The 24,420-nt window shown below is 34.7% G+C and overlaps 1 protein-coding gene across 1 annotated transcript; it reads left to right on the top strand.

Moving 5' to 3' along the window:
- The first annotated feature begins 2,739 nt into the window (after positions 1-2,739).
- LOC105172366 (uncharacterized) lies at positions 2,740-9,116 on the top strand. Its single transcript, XM_011093756.3, has 3 exons — positions 2,740-2,859; positions 4,325-4,385; positions 8,877-9,116. The coding sequence occupies exons 1-3, from the start codon at positions 2,776-2,778 to the stop codon at positions 9,098-9,100; spliced, it is 369 nt and encodes a 122-aa protein (XP_011092058.1). The 5' UTR covers positions 2,740-2,775; the 3' UTR covers positions 9,101-9,116.
- Positions 9,117-24,420: the final 15,304 nt, after the last annotated feature.

The raw sequence follows: 24,420 nt of genomic DNA, 5'->3' as shown, positions 1-24,420 counted from the left end.
TTGTAGGCACAAGAAACACTAATGCTTTTGATGTACACTTACTATATTAATCAGAAGATTGACTAATAGTTTTGAAAACAGTAAATCTAATTGGCTTTCTAGTGACCATTTTACATAATTACAAGTACCTTATTGTTCGAAAAATTACAAATATCTCCCTGATTTTAACATCCATATAACAACAAACACATTTTGTTAGCCTCTGTTATGTCTTCATCTAATTTTTTTGGTGAACTGGCCAAAATACCCTTTTGGATTATCAATTATAATTTTATATATATTTTAGAATTTTTAAATATTCTTATAAACTATATGACTTATGGATTATTTACTTACTCACCCTTAATTTTTTTTTTATATTTTCTCAAACTATTTCTTTAAAAGAAATAACAAGGATAAAATATTAATTTTACCTCATTATTTAGGGGCCACATAAAATTTTTATTTAAACAGTATAATTATAATTTTTTAAATAATAAAAAGATATTTATAATTATATTAAATTTTAAAACAAGTAGCTATAACTTACCTCGAATAATAACAACAATGACACAACTTCATTCCTAATTCTTAAGTGGTTTTTGCACCACCACTAACACCTGCAAAATTAAACCACAATTGTACAATCTCAAGATACTTAAGTATATATATATATATATATATATATATATGTATATCATAAACTTTTACATTAAATCAAGAAAACAAAAACAATGTTATAGTAAAAAGAACAATTACAACAGTCAACTTCATCTTTAATATTGCAATTTACTCCTCTTTCTACCTGATATTGCAAAGTAAAGCAGGTATCACAGCCATTTTCCTTAGACACATAGGTGGCTAAATTGTATTTATTCCCATAAATAAGGATCGGTCTTTTGGTCCCATGATTTATAAAAATTTGTTTTTGTCCCAAAATATTTAGAAAAGTTGTAAAGTTGGCCCGTTAGTAACTTTTTGTTAACTTTTAATGGAAAGTTACAAATTGCCGTTAGTCTGTTAACTAACTCACTTTTTTAACCTTACTGCACTGCCGGTGATGAATTGGAGGAAAAATCTACCCCCAAAATGAGATCCCCTCTCCTTTTTTTTTTTTCATTTCTTTATTTTTGTGTTTTTTAATACAATTTTTAATGTAAGAAAATAGGAATATGTCAACCTGTTTTTCTTATGTAAAATGTTATGATGTTGTGCCTGAAATGAAATTGTAGTAAATATAGACTGATATAAAAAAAAAAGAGTATATGTTATTTTCAATATTATCCACAAAACAGAGCAATATACTCAATACACACAGCAACAGGCCATTTTTTATGGCTTTTTATAATATAGAGGGGTTTCATTTTGGCGGTAGTCTTCCCTCCAATTCATCACCCCACGTGCAGCAAGGTCAAAAAATGAGTTAGTTGATAAACTAACGACAATTTGCAACTTTTCATTAAAAAATAACGGAAAGTTACTAACGGGATCAACTTTGCAACTTTTCTTAACATTTTTTGGGACCAAAAATAAATTTCTCTAAATTATGGGACCAAAAAGGACATCGACCTTTCTTTGTGGGATCAAATATGCAATTTAGCCCACATAGGTGGATCCTCCCACAGAAAAAGTCACACCCATGTTTGCCATATTCAATTTTCTATAAAATATTTATGAAAAAAAAATATTACAATGCATATTCAAAAAATTACATACCTTGTAGTCTTCATAGGAGTATAACTACTTTCCGGGATATCACTCTGTAAACACTTTAACTAAGCCTTCTTCTCATATTTACAGTTTACAACACTTGATTTGGAACTTCTTTGGCTCATTTTTTTTTTCTTTTGTGTTTCTTTAGCTCAAATTTGATGTTCGAATTCATAAGTTTCAACAAAAAAGTAATTTCAACTAATTTTCGGCAATTCTCTCATATAAAAAAATTGAGAAAGAAGCTAGGGTTTAATTTGAGAAAACATTCCACTCATTGCTCATTAAACCCCAAATTATTGAGGACACACTTGGTGAATGACTTATTTTTTTCGGCTAGGCGTTTTGGCTGAAAAATTTTATGGTGGACGAAATGTGCCAACGTAGAAGCAAAATTATCGAAATATGACTAAATGTGAGAGATTTTGGACCAAATTCGTTAAAAACTAAAAGAAATATGTAAAGGGGTACAAATTATAGAACTAAATAAAAAATTTTAGGACTAAAAGTGTTAAAGGTTCATAGTAATAGGACTAAAAGTGTAATTTTATTTGATTTTTTTATTATAATAGCCATTGCGGCACACCTTGAGCATATAATAAAAAATGTATAAATCAGTACATTAAATTAATAAAGAGAAAGAAAGAAAAATATATCATAAATAAAAATAAGAATAATAACTAATATAGAAAAGAAAATAAATTAACTCACAAACAGGGATTTGTAACTCCACAACAATAAATATTTTTTGATTCTGTAGATAATTCCTTAATTAGTTTTATTTTTTTCTATACTTACAAATGATCATCAAAGATACTGCTGTATTTATTTTTTAATATAAAAATTATACCTTATTTAATTAATTTAAAAATTAATTATAATTAATTTTTTTAATATTTTATTAATATTGCCGTACTAATTCTTTTATTGCATCGATAATATTATAATTTTCTTTTTGTTAAAATATAATTTATTAATTTATATATTTTATTTTTATTTATATTATTTTTAAAATGTAAAAGAGTATTTGTTATATTATAGATTAAAATAATTAAGCCTGTATTTATACCTCTAGAAGTAGCGGCAATGGTGGTTTCATCAGTCTCTACCATGGCGTACTTACTCTCAGTAAGCTTTTTGACGCCTTTCTGCCACCAAACCCAATTGCAGGTAACTGCAGTCTCATCTTAACTACGCCTTCATTTTCATTCAGTCAAAATGAAGAATGTTCAAGAACCCTAAGGTAATAGGACAAGGGAATAACAAAAAAGAAGAAAAAAAAAAGCTTTTTCGCCTTTGATTTTACATGTTTTTCCATTGTTGTTATGTTGCGTATCTGCTTTTTGTGTTTATATTTGGGATAGGTTTATTTTAATTTCGTAAACGAAATGTTTCGGGCTTCAAGAAGCAAAACGGGAATGTTTTTCCGAGCATTTGGTGTTCTTCTTTTGGCGTATTTTATTGTAATTTGTTTTTGGTGTTTTGGATGTGGGCTGTGGTTCACTCAGAGGTAATTGGTTACTTGATTGGATGTACAGTGGCTGAATCATTATTTGTTTGAGCAAAGAACTATTTTTTTTACCTGTTTTTCTCCTTCTTTTAATCCATATATTGTATTTTTATATGGGTCTGTTATTTTATCGAGCTCCATTCTCATCTAATTTGTTAAAGATAGAAGAAAGGTAAACGTGCATGAATGGTGCAGTATTGTTTCTCCATCTAATTCCTTACAGTTGAAGGGGTTCGGTCGTTGGTACATTTCAATGGAAGTACGGATGAAACAACTTAAATTTACAACTAGCTGAGTCAAAGAATAAGCAAATGTGCTTCTGATACCTTTTCATATGAATAATATTTTCTTGGCGTCCTCATTTATATTGTTTTTAATTCATTGAAGTTAGATGTACAAATGGTTTGATGAAGGAAACGTACGGAACTTGTGACTTTAAGCCTTTTGAGTGTTGATTTCCTGTCTTGAACTCACTTAACTTTAATTCTTTTTATTTATTTGCGAATAGAGTTAAGTTCATTGAACTTGGTATCTAAAACCATATGGAACCTTGACTAAGATGGTTCAGCAGGTGTGCTATTTGTCCTTTTAGGTTTCTTTTATATTTATCTTGGTCTGCAACAACATAAAGCTGACTAATTGCATTGTGGTTTATGCATAATGTCAATCTTGCATTTTTATTCTATCTCATGCATTGTCAAAATCTATAGAACAGCTTTAGTGGAATATTGTTTTCTCACATGCGTTTTAACAATCTGGATTGGGACAAAAGCACCTGCACTGATGCAGCATATCTTCATTCAAATGCTTTGCACATTTGACTTTTTGAGTTCCAATTTTGAAAACCACATTTTATTTTGTATCTAGGCAGGTTCTTGTAATAGACTTAATACCTGATTGAAGTATGTTTTTTTCTCTTTCCAGTATGGTTAACGAATCTTTGCATTTTTTGCCGGTAATGGTACTTTATAACTTGAGTACCATATGAGATAACTATATTATTAAACAATGTGCTGTAATTTTAAATACAGTCATATTTATGGCATTTTAATCTACTGCAAATACAAAATGGTCTCGTATTTTAGCTGGCACCTTTGACTGATAATTAGATGGGGCTTGCTGTAGGGAACTGACAGCAGGAGGGTTACTGGTGGAAGGCTTATAATTCCTAGAACCACCAGAACAGGTTCTTTCTGGCTTTTCTTGTATGATGCTAATTACAGTGAATTTGTCCAAGCTTTAAAGTGGTTTCTTCTTCATGTAATGTATTTTGGAATGGTATGGATCTTCTGTTTGAAGGTTTTCATATGTTTATGGACACTATTGGGTTTTAATAAAATGCCCATAAAAGGTAACTTAAAGATGAAGGCCATATTGTAGCAGATTATAGCACACAAACTGAAGGAATGGATTTATGCTTTAGAGGACCTTCTAATAGCATAATCTATACCATCTGCATTGTTAGAATTGAAAGGTACCTTTAAGTCCAAATATTAATGTTTCATACTCTGACATGTAATTCTAAATACCCCAATAAAACTACCAACATTTTCCATGACAACCATCTCTATGGTTTGATATGCTTTTCTTAGTTATATGTATGAGGTTCTATAAGTTATAAGTTTTCATTTTCTTGGTATTATTCATTTGAACTATTTTTGTAATAAGAATCATAATCAGAGACATACTTTGAGTATGCCAGATGGCTAGTTTTGAACAGTTACGCATCCACTTTAAAAGTTGTTGTTTGGTCTCATTGACTTCTCTGTGGGGCTGAGTTTTGACACTAAAAAAATATTATTTGAACTAAAGACTTTGATTTAGGCATTGACAGAATGAAGTGCCAGTCCAGATAATGACTATTTTGATTATGATGAAAGATTCAGCTGTTTCATCCGTCTAACTAAAAGTGGGTTTGAAGTTATGCCTCATTCCTGCTATATCATGCATCTTCTAAAAATCCATTTCAAATTTAAACTTGGCCGAATTTGAGAAAAGTAGTTGCTTTATTTCTAGCCTTATACAGACTTGTTTCTCATTTCTTATCGAGTCTGAAGCATGTTCCTGGACAAATTTTTCCTCAAAAACAAAATTTCTTATGCGTGGCCCAGTGTGTATTTTCATCTTTCACGTCCTGTGTATTAACTTCCTGCTCCATCAATCATACTCTATGAACACTCTATCTTTTATGCGCAATATGTTGTTAGCTTAAATTCACAGGGTTAATTACACTTAGACCCCTTTTAAAATGTGAAATTAGACGTTCCCCCAAATAACTTTTGAAATTACACTTCACACTCTCCGGGAATTCTTTGTATACAACTGTACCTCCATTAGGGTTTGGACGAGAATGGCTGATATCAAGAATAAATACATAAACTTCTCATTTTGTGCTTCATTCAACATTCCATATAAATTATTGTTAATTTTCTCTTTCATCAACGGCTACTTTTTATCCAATGACAATAATTTGGGAATAATATTTATTACACTTACACCCTTTTGACTTTATATATATTGCATTTACTCCTTTATAAGTATAAAAATAGATATGATGGAAAAAACAAGAGTCTATGCTCTTAACACTGACCGTACTTCCGGCTAACATAACTAGCTCTCTTTTGTGCCCCTCATCCAAGGGTCACTCACTCCCCTCGATTCTCTTTGGGAGAGATGCACCCTCCTCTCAGCTATGTCCTTGCCCCTCCCGCTTTGTGGGCTCTCGAGGCCAGGACCAGGAATCGAGTAGGGGCACATCCCTCCCGTTTGACTTATTACTAGGGTATTTTTTGTCAATAGATTATACGGAATGCTGAATTTGATGTAAAATTAGAAGTTATGTTAATTTTTGTTGGTGTCAACGTTCTTCGTCTAATCCCTAATGGAAGGAGTACAATATAAATAGAGAATTTTCGGAGGGGGAGCAAGTCTAATTTCAAAAGTTTTTCGAGAAAACTGTAATTTGGCATTTTTAAAGAGGTCTAAGTCTATTTAACCGTAATTTGGATCCAAATCAAAACTAAAATGCAGAACATGAAAGATCTTAGCAAGCTAACATCTAAACCACAAGGGGTTGCTTGGGATTTTCCTTTAGAAGTTATAATCCTTATTGCAGTGTATCAGCTTGTATCTCATATTGGTAGTCCTGAATATGGGTTTGGAGTTTAGATGGTTTTAAGATATCCTACTTTAGTAGTTAGCTTTTGAGGTAGGCTTCCTTCAGGTCATATTAATTGGTATTACCGTATTAGAGCCATTCACTACTTTTCCAAGTTATAATCGTGCACTGCAGGTGGGTTGAGCTGGTATTTCTTGTTTTGCCAGCTGCAAGTTACGCTAGCACCAAGTCAATTTATGTGGCTGGTGAATCCAGTATCACATTGTTTGTCTAGACTAGGAACTAGCTCAAATCCAGCCGGTTCGGTTCTTGGGCTGTGGAATGTGGTGGAATGTTATGATCTTAATTGAAAGGTATAAAACTTGGACCACACAATTGGTATTATGGGGCGCTGATGTGGGATTATATGGACTTGGGCTTTTCAACTAATTAGATTTGGTAAGGTTCCCTCAAGATGGTTTCGTACACTTACACCACCCAATAATGATAGTTTTTGTTGCATTAATACAGAATGCTGATATAAAACTCGATATTTGGAGCTTGAAGCTCCGCTTTTCATTCTAAAAGATGGAGAAAAGGAGCCCCCGAGTATGAAAAAGTGCTATAGTGCAGAGCATTTATGCAGTGTCATTTTACTGTAAATTATGAAAACTATCGACATTATATGTGACTAAAGGATAAAGTCTTCCTTTCTAAATATATGCACCTTCCCATTGTTTAAGGAGCCTGGGTTGAACAGAGATCTCCACAATCTCAAGGATTTTTTGGGAAAGAATATTCCCAACTTTCGGAAAGAATGTAGTGTTTTTTTCCACCTTTGTCAAAATTCAGACTTAGATTGCAGATGCATTTAGTACAGAAGGATAGATGGACGGACTGCAGGTGGAATCATTTAAAGAGTACATTTCACTTTGAAAATGATGAATCTTGGACTGCATGCTTCGCTGATATGCGAAAATTCTGTCTGTTCCAAAGATTCTCATAAAAGGAAGTTTACTGGAGCATGCAGTAAGTTATGGAAGTTTGTATTGGACCAAATGTCAAATGACCAGTTTTAACAAGATAGGTTGATCAGGTTAGATTTTAGAAGTTATTTTCGAAAGATATAATGGATAAATAACATTTTGAGCCCTCAAGTCCCATACCCTAGATTAAATGTACTGCAAAATATACAAAACTTGATCCCGACATCGTAGTTTCCATCTCTTGGCATTCTGTTTTCTTATGCTTTTTACACTAGCTCTCTGTCTCTCTTGAAAGTAACATCAAAACTTTCTCTTATCATGCATTTCAAATCATAGAAGGTGGCTGCATAACTATTTAAACTGCGAACAAAAGCTTCACTAAATAAATACCTTACTACTTATCATTGTCAGTTTATCAGAAAATATTAATTATCAAAATTAAAATAGTTTAATTGATCTTCACCATTAACTTTTTAACCAGAGAAAAAATAGGCTTATTTTCAGTATTCTGAAAATGCAAGAATAATAAATGCTAGACATTTACCCTTTTATTTATTCACCTCACCACATTTCACCTTCCTCCAATGTCTCTGCTTTTCCTTTTCTTTTCTTTTATACTTCTAGCATATCAATGGAATGTATCTTTTCTCACTAGATTCAAGGGTAAAGGAAATTGAATGTTGTGTATAATACTCTGCCAAAATTGACTATTCATGTATCCTTATCAGACGTCTGCAAATATTGTCTCATTCTTAAAATGGCAATTTTCTTTAAGGAAGTGCTTGCTCATTCAAAAATTTGATGGAGCCACTCCTTTCCAGAACACTATTTTTAGGTCAATTATTCAGATACCAAACCTTTGACCTCTTTTCTCAATATTTATCTATCATTCCATGCAAATTCAAAATGGATTATTCAGATTGTGGCTAAGGAAGTATCTTTCTCTGTAATACTGTTAACAAAGAAGACTATAGTACCTTGTATATATTTCGTGTATGTAATTTACTGTTGTAGATTATCCTGAACCCCAAAGGAACTGCTTTCCATTATAGTCGTACATTGATTTTGTAAAATTACTCTACTATGCTTGTGTTTGTGCATATAGATGGCTGTTTCTGTTGTATTAAGTTTTTCAAATTGGCAATTTACTAAAGCAAATACTTTGTCACTTCTCTGGTGAGCTTAATTAGGCACACAAAGCTTTGACATTTGTAAGGCATGATATGATAAGCTCCAACCCAAGTCTGTGTCTCCACTTGCCTGAACAACCAAATTTCAGCCATTAAAAAAAGCAAATATTTCATTATAGAGGAGAGCATATTTCTGAATTATTCTCTATTAGTTAAAAGGCAAATATTAGGATATGATCATTACTCATATCTACTAACCGAAAATGAGAATTAGACACCCTTCTTCATTGATTGTTATTTTCAGGAAATAAGAACCAATATGTGGCTTAAAATGTCAAGAATGTTTTTTAGGGCCAACAAAGTGATATTTATTGACATGTGTGCAGCATTTTGTGCAATTGCTTTGGGTATCTGAGTAGACTTTGATAATATCTTTCAAGTCTAACAAGTTGAACCACTTGCAGCCAACACCCATCTATTGCACAAGTATTCTCATGGAGGCATGATTTTGTCGAATAGGAGCTCTCGTAGCAGCATCTGTGCTCCCACAAGACAATGTTTTGAGCCTTTCTTGTCTCATTATGATGTAAGTTGTAGCGACCATCTGCTAATTTCAGGATTTTGGATAGGGCCAGATATCGAAGATGGATGGGGTTTTGTAGAAGCATTCGTACATCTAATATATTGATTCTCATATTTGATCACTCGGCTTATCTTAATTTGCATGGATTGAAGCATGGAGTACGTTATTGATTGTGCATCAGGAGCCTGGACTTCAAGAATTGCTTCTGTTTTGCTGCTAAATGTGTTTGTTGTAATCAAGAACAGATCATTCAAAGATGTTAGAAAAACAGTAGCTCAGTGACAAGAAGCAATTAACACCGAGAAGTGGTTCTCACAAGAAAGAGGACAATGGAGGCTCTTCATTGCTGTTGTGTTGTCTCTAGCGTTCCTCCATCATTTTCAAGAATATCTCTTACGAACATATTAAATAATTAGATTAAAAAAATAATTTAAAATTAAAAGAATATTTAGTTACTTACCCGCGACCTCCTCCGTCTCGTGCCGCTCCACTGGCCGTCATCCTTCTTTTTGTAAACCTTCTTGAACACCTTCATTTGAGTGATGGGGCGTGTGAGTTTATGTTTCCTATTCAAATCAATTTAAAAAACAATTAAAAATAAAATAAAATTACTAATATGCATTAAACTACTTACCATTTCCCGATTGTGCGCCCTAATGGATAACAATCCCCGGCGGTCGACGGTCGCAGTTGCTTTCGAGTTGGCTACCCAATTGACCTTATTTTTGGCCGACAGTACTTGGAATTCTGGGCTCGACAAAACTTCAGGAACCGTAGCTAGATCTCCTCGGTCAGCTACAGTGGTTGGGCTAACTGGTTTCAGGCATCAGCGAACAGCTTCCGTAGTTCCCTGCCTGCGACTTTATGAGTTTGAACATCGACTCGTCGTCGCAGTCCCACCAGTATGACATCTGAAAAATTGACAAATAAAAAACATATAAATATTTAATTTAAAAATATAAATACTACTTAAAATTAATTATTACCTTTAATTTTTGGAACTAGAATAGCTACTCCTGTTGGATTTGTGATATATTGGCCCAAGGATGTGAATAATGCCATTTGACGTGCGAAAATAGCGATTGGACCTGAAAATAATAATTAAATATGAAAATTAATTCAAAAAAAATGTAAAACCAATTGACTAAATTTTTCGACGTACCTCACATCACGGAGGTTGATAAAATGTCTCTAGGTAGTGGCCTTAGTGGTGGTGGTGGTGCATCCAACGGCTTCGTCGAGACCTGGGTACTGTTGGCTCCTGCCACCGCATCTAACCCCACCGCGGAGAAGTCTGCAGGTATCCGTGGAGGTTGGGAAACTCCCTCCGAGGATGGGGAGGCTGGAGATGCATCCACTGGCTCATCCCGAGGAGGGCCACGACGGCGACCTTGTTCCGGGGGTGGCAGAGCATTGATCGTCATTATCCACCATTGAAAAAATTATTAATATTAAAAACAAATAATTGTATTTTATTATCGATAAAATTATATATATTTTTTTGTAAAGTTCCTATTATTTGTACTGAAGTCCAAATTTAGCCTAAAAATTGTATGAAGGCCCTAATTTTTTCCTTAAAATATTTATAAAGAATTCATTAAATTTCATTATTTCCTAAAAATTGGCATTAATTCCTAAAAATTGCATTTAATTAGATAAAGGTCCAAATATTTTCTACTATTTGCTTTAAGGTCTAAATTACATTAAAATCCAATTTTTCCTTCTAATACATAATTCTCCTAGAAATTGTATTTAGATTCAAATTTTGCCTAATGTTATATCAGTGACCTATTTTTTCCTAAAATGCATAATTTTCCTTATTATTGTATTTAGGTCCAATTTTTGCGTTAAATCATATTAAGGTCCAAATTTCACCTAAAACTACATCAAGGTTTAATTTTTTTCGTCTAGTACATAATTCTCCTAGAAATTGCAATTTTGGTCCAAATTTTGCCTAATATTACATTAATGACCAATTTTTCTTTTCTAAAATGTATAATTTTACTTATTATTGTATTTAGGTCCAAATTTTGCGTTAAATTACATTAAGGTCCAAATTTCACCTAAAATTACATTAAGGTCCAAACTTATTCTAAATTTACATTATGTTGCATTTTTCCCTACGAATTGCATTTAGGATCATATTTTTCCTAAAATTACCAAAATTACACAAATTACAAAAATTCAGAAATTATGAAAAACTTCCAATTTTTTAAAATTACCGAAAATAAAAAAAATCAGAAATTATGGAAAAGTTTTGAATTTTTTAAAAAATTCTGTAATTTAAAAAAAAAATTCAGAAATTAGGAAAAAATTCAGAAATTTATGCATAATTTCTGAAACTTCTTTTAGAAATTTTTGATAAATTTTTATTTTTTTTAAATTACAGAAAATAAAAAAAAATCAGAATTTATGAAAAATTTCTGAAATTTTCTAAAATTATAGAAAATGAAAAAAAAATTAGGCAAAATTTTAATTGTTTTATGAAACTACAGAAAATAAAAATTTCAAAAATTCACAAAAAAATCAGAATTTTTTTTTAAAATTACATAAAAATAAAAAAAATATACATACTAATTCTACGAATATTACAAAAATTACATAAAAATTATACAAATTTTAAAATAAATCAAATAAAAAATACAAAAATAAAAGAGAGAGAGAGAGGGGGGGGGTGGGGGGTGGAGCAAGGGCGCGAAAAGATAAGAGAAAGAAAGGGAAGAAAAAAATTTGCAAGTGTGGCATATATATATATATAATTTTGTCGTTCCAAAAGTCGTGCTAAAAAGAGTTACAATATTTAAAAAGCCGTTACAAATTATATAGTGAATGCTAGTCATTTAAAAAACCGTTACAATATATGAAAATGACGTCATTTTGATTATTTCCATACAAAAGTCGTTACAAAGCGTTTTCCAAATAATTAATTATTTTTATTGAAATTATTTAAAAAAATGCCGTTTTTTATGATTTAATATTGTGAAAACGTATCATTATAGTGGAACAATATAATTGAAATATATTAAAAAAAATAAAACATTTTATTTGACATTGATACATGTACACAAAATGCAATAAATATATATATATATTCATAAATGTTAGTATTACATTGATGTAACTATCATTTTATAGTGTTGAACTGTATGGGTTAATCGGGCCGTCAAAATTACGATCAAATCATCAGATACGATTACACTTACAAAAAAGAATCAATTCGGTCAAATTATTGCCTTATTGGGTATACGGATTTTGACATAGTATATCTAAATCAGACCATGTAATTTAAAATCATACCGTTTGATATGATTAATAGACACATACTAGATATTTAAATTTGAAATGAGTCGGGTGCCTGGATGTAAAGATATCGTATTTTTTTATTTGAATTTATGAGATGGCTCATTTCTTATAACTGCTTTCGTAACAACTAGTGTAATTTACTGTTGTTACGGCATTTGTAAGGCCCAATCAAAATTAAAATTTTCACCTATTTTTTTTTATTTTAATTTCAAAAATTTTATTTTGTACTTGCGTCTGTAGCGACTTTTGAATTTTGGCTATTACAAAATTTCATTTTCAGCCTGGCGCCAAAAGTTGATTGCCTTACTTTGTAATGGCCTTTGTAACGGTTTTTAATTAAATTGACCATTCCAAAAAATAATTTTTTATAAAAAAAGATAGAAGGTGTACTTTTATTTTTTTTTTATTTTACAACATTGCATAATTAGGATATTTCATTAAAGCAGTGGCTTTTATGGTTCCACTGGTTTGGATTTCGAACCTGAGTTCGACATACCTAATAATGTTGTTCTTGATCTTGTTCCTCTGACATTGGAGATGTTTGTTAATAACCCCTTTTCTTCACCTCTCGATCTTTTGTTTGTTGTTGCAAAGATCCATAGTTGAAAGAAAGGCGGTGGATGGGCACATTCGACGCAGCGGAGGAGGCTGCCTTCAAAGCTCGAGCCATGCGTGGTGTGAAAGCAAAGACCGACTTTGTGTACCCTAATTCAACAATGAACCCTGACTCATATATATTATGTAGCTTCCTATTCATCCTGGTCAGTCTCGTAGTCCTCGAAGCTGTCTTCATCATCCTTTTCATCTTCATTATCAATTTGACCAGCTTAAGTCCGTGAAGTACCTGCACCTTGCTGATATGCAACCAAAAGATCGACCACAGTTTGTAAACCAGTGGGATCATGCAGATCGTACGAGTGTTTGTCCGTAGCAACTTCAAGGACTGGTACAAGTCCTCTGGCTGATATGAGATCTCAGTCCACTTGGACGCATCCACAACTCTCCGAGCTTTGGTTTTGGATTGTCCCTTTTCATACTTGGGTACTCAGTCTAATACACTTACACTGCTTATCGTGCAAGTATGAATGACTCATCCTTTTGATATACCCATTTGAAGTTTCCATCAACGAGGTGATAGTGTGGGTGAACCTTCTTAGCTCTTACTGGATCGACCCAATGACACTTGAACAGAATGTTGTGCAGGTCAGGAATAAATAGGTATGTCAATTGAACGATCCCTTCGATGATTCCAAAGAAGTCATTGTCATCGTCTGTATACGATGAACTTTTGATACACACCCCATAATTCATGGTTGAATTGTTGGCATTGTGACATTCCATCTGGAAGTTGTACCCGCTCACAAAATAGCAAGGGATCGATGTCAATTCTGCACTTGGACCCAATAATGACATTTCAGGAGCTTGTTGTTCGTGTAGTTCAACTCAGGATGTACCTGCACGTTCATATATTAATCAGATGGAATGTCCGTATGCCATCCATATAAATCGGATAACCCATAACACTGGTGGTGCTCCACCCAAACGCCATCTCACAGGTGGGTAGGTCGTTCACAATCCACATCAACGCCGCCCGCATGATGAATTCATTGTCTGTGGCATTTCGTATGTTCGAACACCCACATGCCACAACCGCAATAGTTCTCCGATCAGCGATTTCAAGTACACATCTATTAGACACTTTGGATTAGAAGGGCCAAGGATCACCATTGTAAGAAATATGTACTCAGAACTCATGCACATACTAGGGGGGAGATTGTACGGTGTAATGATAACAGGCCAACATGAATAAATACGACCATACTGACCGTGAGGCTCAAAATCGTTTGTGCAAAAGACCAATCAATGTGGCTCTTCTGCAAAATCGGATGGATGCACATTGGCTCCTTGTTCTTCTGATGTGCGGCATGCCACATCATGTACTTAGCAGTTACCCTTGAAGAATACAACCTCTGCAGACGGGAAGTAAGCGGAAGGTACCTAAGGATGGCATATTGGGACTTCTTGCGACATGGGTGTCGCCCTCGGATCGGCTTGTACCTTGCGTCCCCACAAAACTTGCAATACTCCAAATCAACATCGTCCTTCCAATACAACATGCAACCATTCTTACACGCATCGATCTTCTCAACGGGTAAATTAAAATCCTTTACCAACTTCTTCGTGCTATAGTAATCTTTTGGTAGGGTTTGACCTGGGGATATTAGCCTACTAGGATATTCGATCATATGATTGCTCAGAAATATGACCATCTACTTTGTTGTCCACCAACTCAACAACAATTTTCAATTGAGATTGGATACAGCCATTCCACAACGGTTAGTCGGTAACATGCATTACATTATAAAAATGGTCTGCCAATCCTGACTCATAATCATAGGGGCCACCATCATAATAATATGAACTAGGACCGACTTCAACAGGGCAGGACCTCGTACCATCATCAGGCACACCATCATGAGAAGAAGAAAAATAACTCGGCCCGACTACATAAAAAACCATCCTCTGCGCCCAATCCAAATATTGTTCATCACGCTAACGTGAATAACTACCCTTGACATAAGAAGCTGAGGTTTGCTCCTCCGGTACTGGAGGGAGAACCACAGTTTCAAAGTCCTCCTGCATCCTATCCTCACCATGAGAAGTCCAATTATAATATTCTAACATAAACCCTCCCATACACAAGTGATAACTGATATCGTCGGGTGTTCTGAATTTTGTATTTTTGCATTTTCGGCAAGGGCACTTTATTGTGTCTCCATCCATATGTCCACGGTGACCTTTTTTATGAAAGTCTAAAGCCCATCCTCAGACTTCAGTGTCAGACCTGCTATCCCTGGGAGGTTCTTATTATACATCCATCTCCTCAGTTCTCATAACATGATTATATATATCTAATTTATTTTTTAATTTGACGACCTACAAATTTATAAATACTTCATTAAACTATTTAAGAGAATACATATAATTAATATGATATAAGATTAATAAAAGATCATAAAATTAAAATATATAAATTATAATTAATTTAATTAAATACAATAAAGTATTTAATTAGTCTCTATTACCTGATCAACTAACTTAAGTGATGATCAACACTAGTTGACGATCCAAAATTCAAGTAATAATTTACAAGCTAATCAAATGTACATGCACGAAAACGGAGTGTTGAGAGTTTGTGTGAACAGAGTAATTTAAGTTTTAAGTTAATTTTATATTTATGAAATGCTTTTGAATAGTAATTTATAATTCAAGATTTATTTAAAAATATAAAAGAAGCTCATTGTATTTGTTTAGTTTATTTGTAGTTGACTTATACTTTTTTCTATTAGGGAGAAAGATGATTTTAAGTTTTCACGCGATTAATTTTAGTTCTTTAAATTTGCGCCTTTTTACAGGGGCGTAAATTGCTATTTACCCAATTAATAAAAGACACTCTCACTTGAATATCTATAATCTAGACTTATCCTTTCACTTGCTATTACATCTTATGTTGGTAGACTGATGCTGTGGTGCTTGCAAGCAATAGCAGACTTGACGATCGAAAAACCTTGAAAATGAAGTTTTTTCTTCTTCAATGCAAACTGAAATGGGGTATTCTGAGTTTGGACATATTGAAAAGATTTAAGTAGACTATAATTTAGTTAGAGAAGTCAAATTGGCCTTGATTGAGATAACTAGGCCATATTTTTTCTTTTTCTCTAATCGGGCTCGAAATCGTTTAAGTCGATCTACGATCGCATTCGCGTTTCGCTCCCAAATTCTTGAAATACTGTGGATAAAAGAAAACGTTATCTAGTCGGGTTGACACCCGACGAAGACACTGCGACGCTCAAGTCAGTTATTATTCTTAAATGTAAAAATGCTGAGATGTAAGATATGATTATTTTATGAATTTAAAAAAATTACCTCTGTTGGAGAGATTTTCCCCTTCTTATACTGAATGAGGCTTCCATATCGAAAATGCCACGTGCCTACGATCTCAAACTTTTGGATCCCACTTAAATGCACATCTCCTTAAATTATGCACCATGATCACACGTGATGTGCTAGAAATCCGTGATTATGCCCATTAATTACGCCCTTAAGTATTTACTTACTTTGTTTGAAATCATGTCAAATTTAGGTCAGACCATCTTAGCGCATAAAGTCACTTTTACCCTTCTTTGGGGGTATATCCGACTTTTTCTAAGTTCTCCCCCATCATTCTCCATGTAAATTTGACATAATTATTAATCAAGTTTTTCTTTAAAAAGACAAAGAACAACCCACTTAATTAATTTTTGAAGACCAATTCAATGCTAAATTATTATATATAGCTAGCTTGAATTTCTTATTATAATAAAAATATTCTTGCAAAAAAATTCAATTCTAACTTATTATATATAACTAGCTTGCAAAATTTTTAGCTATGAACTCTGTAACTAAAATTTAATTTCTCAAGAGATTTTAAAGTTTTTAGCAAAGCCAACTACGAATTTTTGCAATGAAACGTTTTGTTTCTAATTTTATTTTTGAAACTATGAAAATTTAAAATCTTATCCCTTGCTAAATTCATTGCTGATCACCAACAAATTTACTCTCGTTGCTATTTTTTATAGCGATTAGTTGATTTTCTTGTAGTGAATCTTATATATAGTATAAGATAAATGATAAAGTCAAATTAAAAATTTAATTAAATTTCACTCGTATTTAACCTCATTTTGAAACCAATAACAAGTATTTATATGAATACTTTCGATGTAGTAGAAGGAGTATACTACAATAGAACTTACCAGTTTTTTACTAGTTCAAACTGTAGATTTAAAATGGGAAAAGTACAAGCAACCTCCTTTTGATATCGTAAATGAGCAAATTACTCCTTATGAAAAAACAAATAACGATTTATATACTTATCTATACTTTTTGAAATACAACAATTTACTCCCCTATGATTTTGAAAATGAAGCAATTTACCCCCCTGTATAAGGAGGTAAATTGCTATATTTTTTTCATAAGGGGTAATGTACTCATTTTCAATATTATAAAGGAATAAATTGCTCATATTCTATGTCGTACTACTCAATCGGCAAATTAGGCAGTTGTACCCAAAGATATATATAACTTTGAAGGTGCTTCTTTCGAGGGGGCAAAGAAAGGTCGGAATGATGCATAAGTTGGTACAAGTTGGGGTTGAGAACAATAAGAGTCATCCGGTGGCTTAGGTTCCAGAGAAGGTTTTCCGGTGGTCGGAGAAAGCGTAGTCGTTGGCTGTGTGGAGAGTTCCATCCTCACTACCCCTCCTAAGTTCGACTATGATATTAGTACTTAATTACAGTACCAAAAAATTTTCCGTCGCAAACAAATTCTGCAACGTCTTTCAGATGAAATTAATCCGTTGCAAAATTCCATGACAAAGAAGAAGTAATAGAGGCAAAGAAGTCTTGACGAAATATTTACTTACGTTTGCTTTATCTTGGCCAAAGTTGACTGACAGACAGAGGGGACAATGTAATAATAGGGAAAAATATTTTTTTAATCCGTTAAATATGCCTAATTTTAATTTTAATCCTAAAAGTATGCCCATTTTTTATTAACTCCAGTAACTTGCAAAATTGATTAGTTTTAGTCCTTCGGTCGATTGGATTTATAATTTGCGCCCGAAAAATGACATGGCATGACACCTAGATGCATTTTTATTGATTTATAATCCTATGTGGCTAAAATTATGATGTGGAAGACAAGTTGGCCATCTTTTGGAAGGAAGAAAGGTGACTTTTCTTCTCTCCGAACTTGTACAAAAGATGGCCAACTTGTCTTTCACATCATAATTTTAGCCACATAGGATTATAAATCAACAAAAACACATCTAGGTGTCATGCCATGTCACTTTTCGGACGCAAATTATAAATCCAATCGACTTGAGGACTAAAACTAATCAATTTTGCAAGTTATTGGAGTTCATAAAAAATGGGCATACTTATAGGACTAAAATTAAAATTAGGCATACTTAACGGACTAAAAAAATATTTTTCCCATAATAATATTGACATTTATAATTAATTGATGTATGCGTAGTTATTCAATATATAATTTCATTTTAGGCCAATGGGTATCATTATAATTTTTACCTAAATTTCATTTTAGGACAATGTAATAAACTTAATTGGTGAGTGAAGGAAAAAGAATCATCAAAGTGTGCTTGAAGATTCCATCTCATATATTCTGCCAAAAACATTGATAACTCTGCAGCTATAGTTGGATTTTCGAAAAATTTTATTTAAGCAGCAGCAGTCGTGCTTGCTACACTAAATCTCGACATTAATTAAAAATTAAATTACTTTTTTAATTGGATGCTTTTTCACTAAACCCAATTCTGGTTTCTCTACACACATAAATTATTTAATTAATATTCGTATAATATCATATTAGAATAGGGAAATTTACTTTAATAATTAGGATTATGTTCATTAGAACTTGATTAGCTATAATTAGTCTAACACTTAATACATAATAATGTTTTAATTGCTCGGCAGGAGTGATGATATGAATATTTTTTTCCATGTACACAAAAAATATTTGTTAGTTCTCACTAAAAATAATTATTGACAAAAAAAAAAAATAGTATATAGATTAGACAATTAGCGATGAAAAAAAATATACGTGAAGTAAAGACAGTGACAAAAAGAATAGCCGGTAAAAGAATAACACAGGTAGGTAGATTGCAATTTACTCCTTAATAAATTCTAGAGTGCCAATCCTGTCGTGAAGTCTCCAGAGCACTGCCCACCAATAATAAATTATGTGACTTAGGTTTTGCCTTTGAAAAGTAAGAAAAATTTACAACAAACTCTCTTAAAATTTGTCGTAATTATAAACACATCATTATTCTTTAAAATATTACTAATATCCCTTGGATGTCTAATAACTTATTCTAGGAGGATATTTGTTCAATATCTGTTAATTTCATTTCATCCGACGTGTGAATGTTTGTTTTGTTATTATAATTTATTATTATATTATATTTAGATATATTAATATATTAATTAAATTAATGTATTACTCAATTTTAGTGCAATTGCACATACAACCGTATACAATATATATGTAGTGCCACATTTTAACTATATCTATTAAAACGAATTCATTACATCTAAATTAATTAAGTCTACGGATAGTTCTTGATTTGGCAAATATTCTGAAATTAATGTACATGTTGTATGCACTATAGCTCCATCTGATGTTTTGCGTATTGGAATAAATGAACAAATGACACACACAAGCCCATTTATATATATATATATATATATCCTTGTTTGTTTTGAGAAAAAACAAAAGGATATACATATATATGTGTGATACGTGCGAAAATAGCATGGGTCCGATGAGTTTGGACCTTAGATCTGGACTTGAGCTGAGAAATAGAAGAACTTGAAATGTAATATGCAAAATAATACATGAGCATTCCGATGCCCTAATATCGAATTTAAAAGAAAATAATCGCAAAAAGTGAATTGTGATGAGAAATCATGATATGATAGTTAAATTCGTAAGAGAAATTATGTTTAGAGTGCAAAGGAGAACGCAATGTAAGAGTTGACAGCAATATTCCAGCATCTGGAAGGTATTCCCCACTTGGGGATCAAATCTGGGGTGTCCACTTGTGGTTGGATTCTGCACTATGCCCTATTCTTGGGCAGAATGGATAAAAATTATTGGAATAAGCTACAATCTTATCTTCTGTTAATCTTGCTGATGCAAGTCAATCTCCGCATTGAGGGGATCCTTCACCAACGAAGACTCCTAATCCGCAAGGAGTCCTCCTTATCCAGGAGTCTAAGGCTTTTAGGGAACCTCCATTAACGTGTGTCTTCTATGTTGGCTGGGAGGTACACTTTGTGGTCCAGATGTATGCCATATGGGAGCATTTAAACATGGGGCTTGGGTCGGTCACCACTTGTTAAGCCACATTCTTGGGCTAAATCAATATTTTGGGTTGACATCCCCCATGAGCTATTAAATTGTCTAGGAGGGGCCCTGGGCCCTCTTGCTCTTCCTTGGGCCATATGCATAATTTAGTCCCACCCACTCTAAGGAGGAGGGGTTGTTATGTCGGCGGGTTTGTGGCAGGCAGAATCGATGCACTATCAGTTGTGCTTGGTGGGCCAGTTGTTAGCAAATAGGAATATGAGGTTTGACGGCTTGTGCACATCCTTTCAAGGGATGATTAATCCGGTGAAAGGGATGGAGATTCATCAGTTGGATGGGGGCAGGTTTCTCCTCCGATTCAATCATATCATTGATTGGGATCGAGCCCTCAAAGGATGCCCATGGACTTTTGAGGAAAACATTCTGATACTTTGTTGCATTCGCAAGGAGAATCCCATGGGGGTCAATCTGGAGTGGTGTGAATTCTTTGTCCACGTTCACGGTATCTCATTGAGCATGATGACTTTAGGAGTAGCCCTAATGATTGGAAACAAGCTACGAAGGTTCCATGATATGGAGATGGATGAATCGGGGTTTCTTCGGGATCCATATTGCGGATTCGGGTAGCGCTGAATGTTAGTTCCCCATTGAATAATGCACGTTTCAGCTTCCTGTGCAGCCGTTAGTGATAGGGGGTGGATTGAAGCAGGCGGTGCAGCTAGAGGAGGCAAGATTGATTACTATTCCGCTACAGTTTAATGCAAGAGGCCCAACTCGGGTCGACGGTGTGGGTGTTGGGGCTGTAGGCCAAAGGGGCGAGGAGTAGACGTTGGGTCGAGGAAGAGAAGCAGGAGTCCAAATAATTAGAATAGGTGGCGGAGGGGTCACGGGCGAGTAAGCGGAGACTGCATTTGATAGATGAGGTTTCTAACGTTTCATCGGCGGAGGCTGCATTGCAGTCCCGCCAGCAGACATGAAAATACTAGCTTGGAATTGTCAGGGGTTGGGATCCCCTTGGACAGTTCGTACTCTAAGGGAGCTGGTGAGGCTCCAGAACCCCAGGTTGGTTTTTATCTCCGAGACCAAGTCTAATTGTAGGAGATAGAGGTGATTCAGCAACATCTGAACTTATTTGATCTGGGTGTGGCCTCTCATGTGGGGGACTGTTGTTGCTTATGAGAAAAGTTGTGGAGGTTTGGGTTCTGTCATACTCGCCCCATCATACTGATCCCAGGGTAGGGGGAAAAGTAATCCAAGGAGATGGCATTTTACAGGGTTTTATGAACCCTTTACCTGCTAATGGCAAAGAGTCGTGTGGACCTACTTAGGCATCTGCAGGTTGCGTCAGTCACTCCTTGAGTCTGCATGGGTGACTTTAACGAGATATTATATCAACATGAGAAGCAAGGTATGAATGATTGGGCGCAGTAGCAAATTGAGGCTTTCAGACGATGTTTGGATGATTGTAGGCTATACGATTTGGGCTTCACAAGGCATAAGTTTATTTGGTGCAACAATAGGGTTTTCCTTGCTATCGTACGAGAATGGCTAGATAGTTGGTTTGTGGACCAGTGGGGGGCTTCTCTATTCCCTAACGCTCTAGTCAAGCACAAGGTCATTGCCTCGTCGAATCACTCTGCGTTAACATTGGAGTTAGAGGGAGAGCAGGGGCAGGAAGTTTAGAGGATTAAGCTTGAATTCTGCTTTGAGGCAGCATGGTTTCGATCAGATGATATAGGGGCAATTGTGGCGGAAGGTTGGTCCGCGGATTAGGGGCTTCACTAGGTGCGGCTTTTTGTAGTAAGGTAGCGGCATGTGGAAAGCTGCTTAAGGAGTATAATCATTTATCATTCAATAGTATTATTAAGAGAGTGCATGCATTGAATGCCGAACTATGTCGTATTAAAAGTGGCCGCCTGACTGAGGAATCTCATCGTTGGTCAGAGGCACTGATGCAAGAATTGGAAGAGCTGCTGGCTAGGGAAGAACTGGTGTGGCAACAGAAAGGTAAAGCCCTATGGCTCAAAGCAAGGGATACGAACATGGGTTCTTCCACGCTTAAGCGACTTTCACATCTTAGGAGTAATCTGATTATGTGCCTCATACTTCAAATTCGGCAATTCAAGGCCTAATTCATGACTACTTCAGGGGGATCTTCACTTCTACTCCCCTGACTCCAAGTGTAATTGATGAATGCTTGACGTGCTTAATGCCGATGGTGAGCGACGATGCAAATGTTGTACTCCTGCACCCTTATACCGCTGATGAAGCATAACAAGCCCTTCATTCAATGCACCCTCTCAAATCTCCAGACCCTGACGGTATATCCCCTAATTTCTATCAAAAGTTTTCGAGTATTGTAGGCTGTGATGCTACTAGTTGCGTCTTACATTTCCTTAACGAGGGTTCCCTTCACCCTTGACTTAACACGACCAATATTGTAGTCCTGCCTAAGTGTGTCGATCCTGATATGGGTACGGAATTCAGACCTATTAATTTGTGTAATGTTCTCTTTTCAGGAGTGCTGAGTAGACAAGGATTCCACGAAAAAGTATTATGCTTGATTATGACCTGTGTTTCTAATGTCTCTTATTCAATCTTGCTTCACGGTGTTCAATTTGGTTATTTGCATTCGGAAGGGAGATCCGCCAAGGGGACCCCCTCTCTCCCTAATTGTTTCTGTTTTGTGCAGAGATTTTGAGTAGCGTGATTCGGGATGAGGAGCTTTGAAGTTTTCTTACAGGGGTGGTGGTCTGCAAGTCGGGTCCCCGGTTCTCGCATCTCCTCTTCGCCAATGATACCCTAATCTTTTGCCAAGCATTTGTGAAGGAGCTGAGATGTTTACAATCGCTGCTTTGCCGTTTCGAGGAGATTTCTAGCCTTGCTATCAATTTGCAGAAATCGGCAGTGGTATTCAGCAAGAACACGCCGATGACCCTCTAAGAGGAGTTAGGGGGATAAGATCATTGGGATTCCAGTGGCAAACTAGCATGCGAAGTACCTTGGCCTTCCAACGGTAGTTGGGCGGTTGAAAAGGGAGGTCTTAGAAGGTTTGAAGGATAGGATATGGTGGAAAATGCAGAGTTGGTCAGCTAGGTGGTTGTCCCAAGCGGGCGGGCAATTTTGATCAAATCTGTCCTACAGGCTATTCCTTCTTGTGCGATGAGTTGCTTTAAGATGCCGGAAAGGTTAGTGTCTGATCAAGAGTTTATGATGGCTAATTTCTTTTGGCACCAGACAGCCCCAGGAAGATACATTAGTTAGCTTGGAGGAAACTATGTGTTAGTAAGAAAAAGGAAGGCATTGGTTTTCGCAGTCTTCATGAGTTCAATTAGACGTTGTTGTGCAAACAAGCATGGAGGATAATGACTAATCCTAAGGTATTTCACTCACGAATCGATCTTTGAAGCCGGAGGAGGGATGCGGCCGTCGTATGGATGGAGGCTGTTGTTTTGCGCTTGACCTTTGCTGGAGATGGGATTCCGATGGTTTATTAGAAATGGTAGCAAAATTCGTCTCGGAGTAGATCCATGATCCCTAGGACGGTGTTTTTTCGGCCTGTAGTTCAACCCCGCTTGGTGCAGCTTGATCAATGCGCCGGCTCGTTACTCCATGTAGATGGGTCTTGACAGGAAGAAAATGTCCCAGAAATATTCGCACCAGTTGATGCGGAGTGGATTTTTCGCACTGCTTGGTGAGGATATGATTGTTGTAATTGTCTTTGTTAGATATTGATACTCTACATGAATGATTATAATCTATTTATTTCAATCAATAATGGTTCATCGCTTTTAATTAAAAAAATAAAAGTAAATATTGCTGATGAGATGAAAAACTTTTAAGTACTCAAATCAAGTCTGATTAAACTAAATTAAACATACAATAACATTGATACACTTGGCATAATGATTACCCCCTATGACAAGTGTATTTGTGTAATTGGTTTGTGTCTGACCAGATCCAGTTTAAATTAAAATTTTATCCGAGTGAGATTTTCTGCTATATCTAACTTTCGAGGGGAAGATCATATTTCGTCCCATAAGTTAGGTTTCTCCAATTTCAGTCCCATATTTATTTACCAGAACATCAAATTTAATCGTAGATAATCGATATGGTAATGAAGAAAATGCATATTTCTTTCGTATCTACAAAAATTTCTCACATTTCATCCTTGTCCTAACTTTCGTTAGATCATC

Source organism: Sesamum indicum, linkage group LG10 (assembly GCF_026168435.1).
Source record: "Sesamum indicum cultivar Baizhima isolate 11 linkage group LG10, ASM2616843v1, whole genome shotgun sequence".
In the NCBI taxonomy this organism is placed as follows: Eukaryota; Viridiplantae; Streptophyta; class Magnoliopsida; order Lamiales; family Pedaliaceae; genus Sesamum; species Sesamum indicum.
Note: the sequence above shows the minus strand (reverse complement) of the source record. Positions and strands in the feature narration are given on the sequence as shown.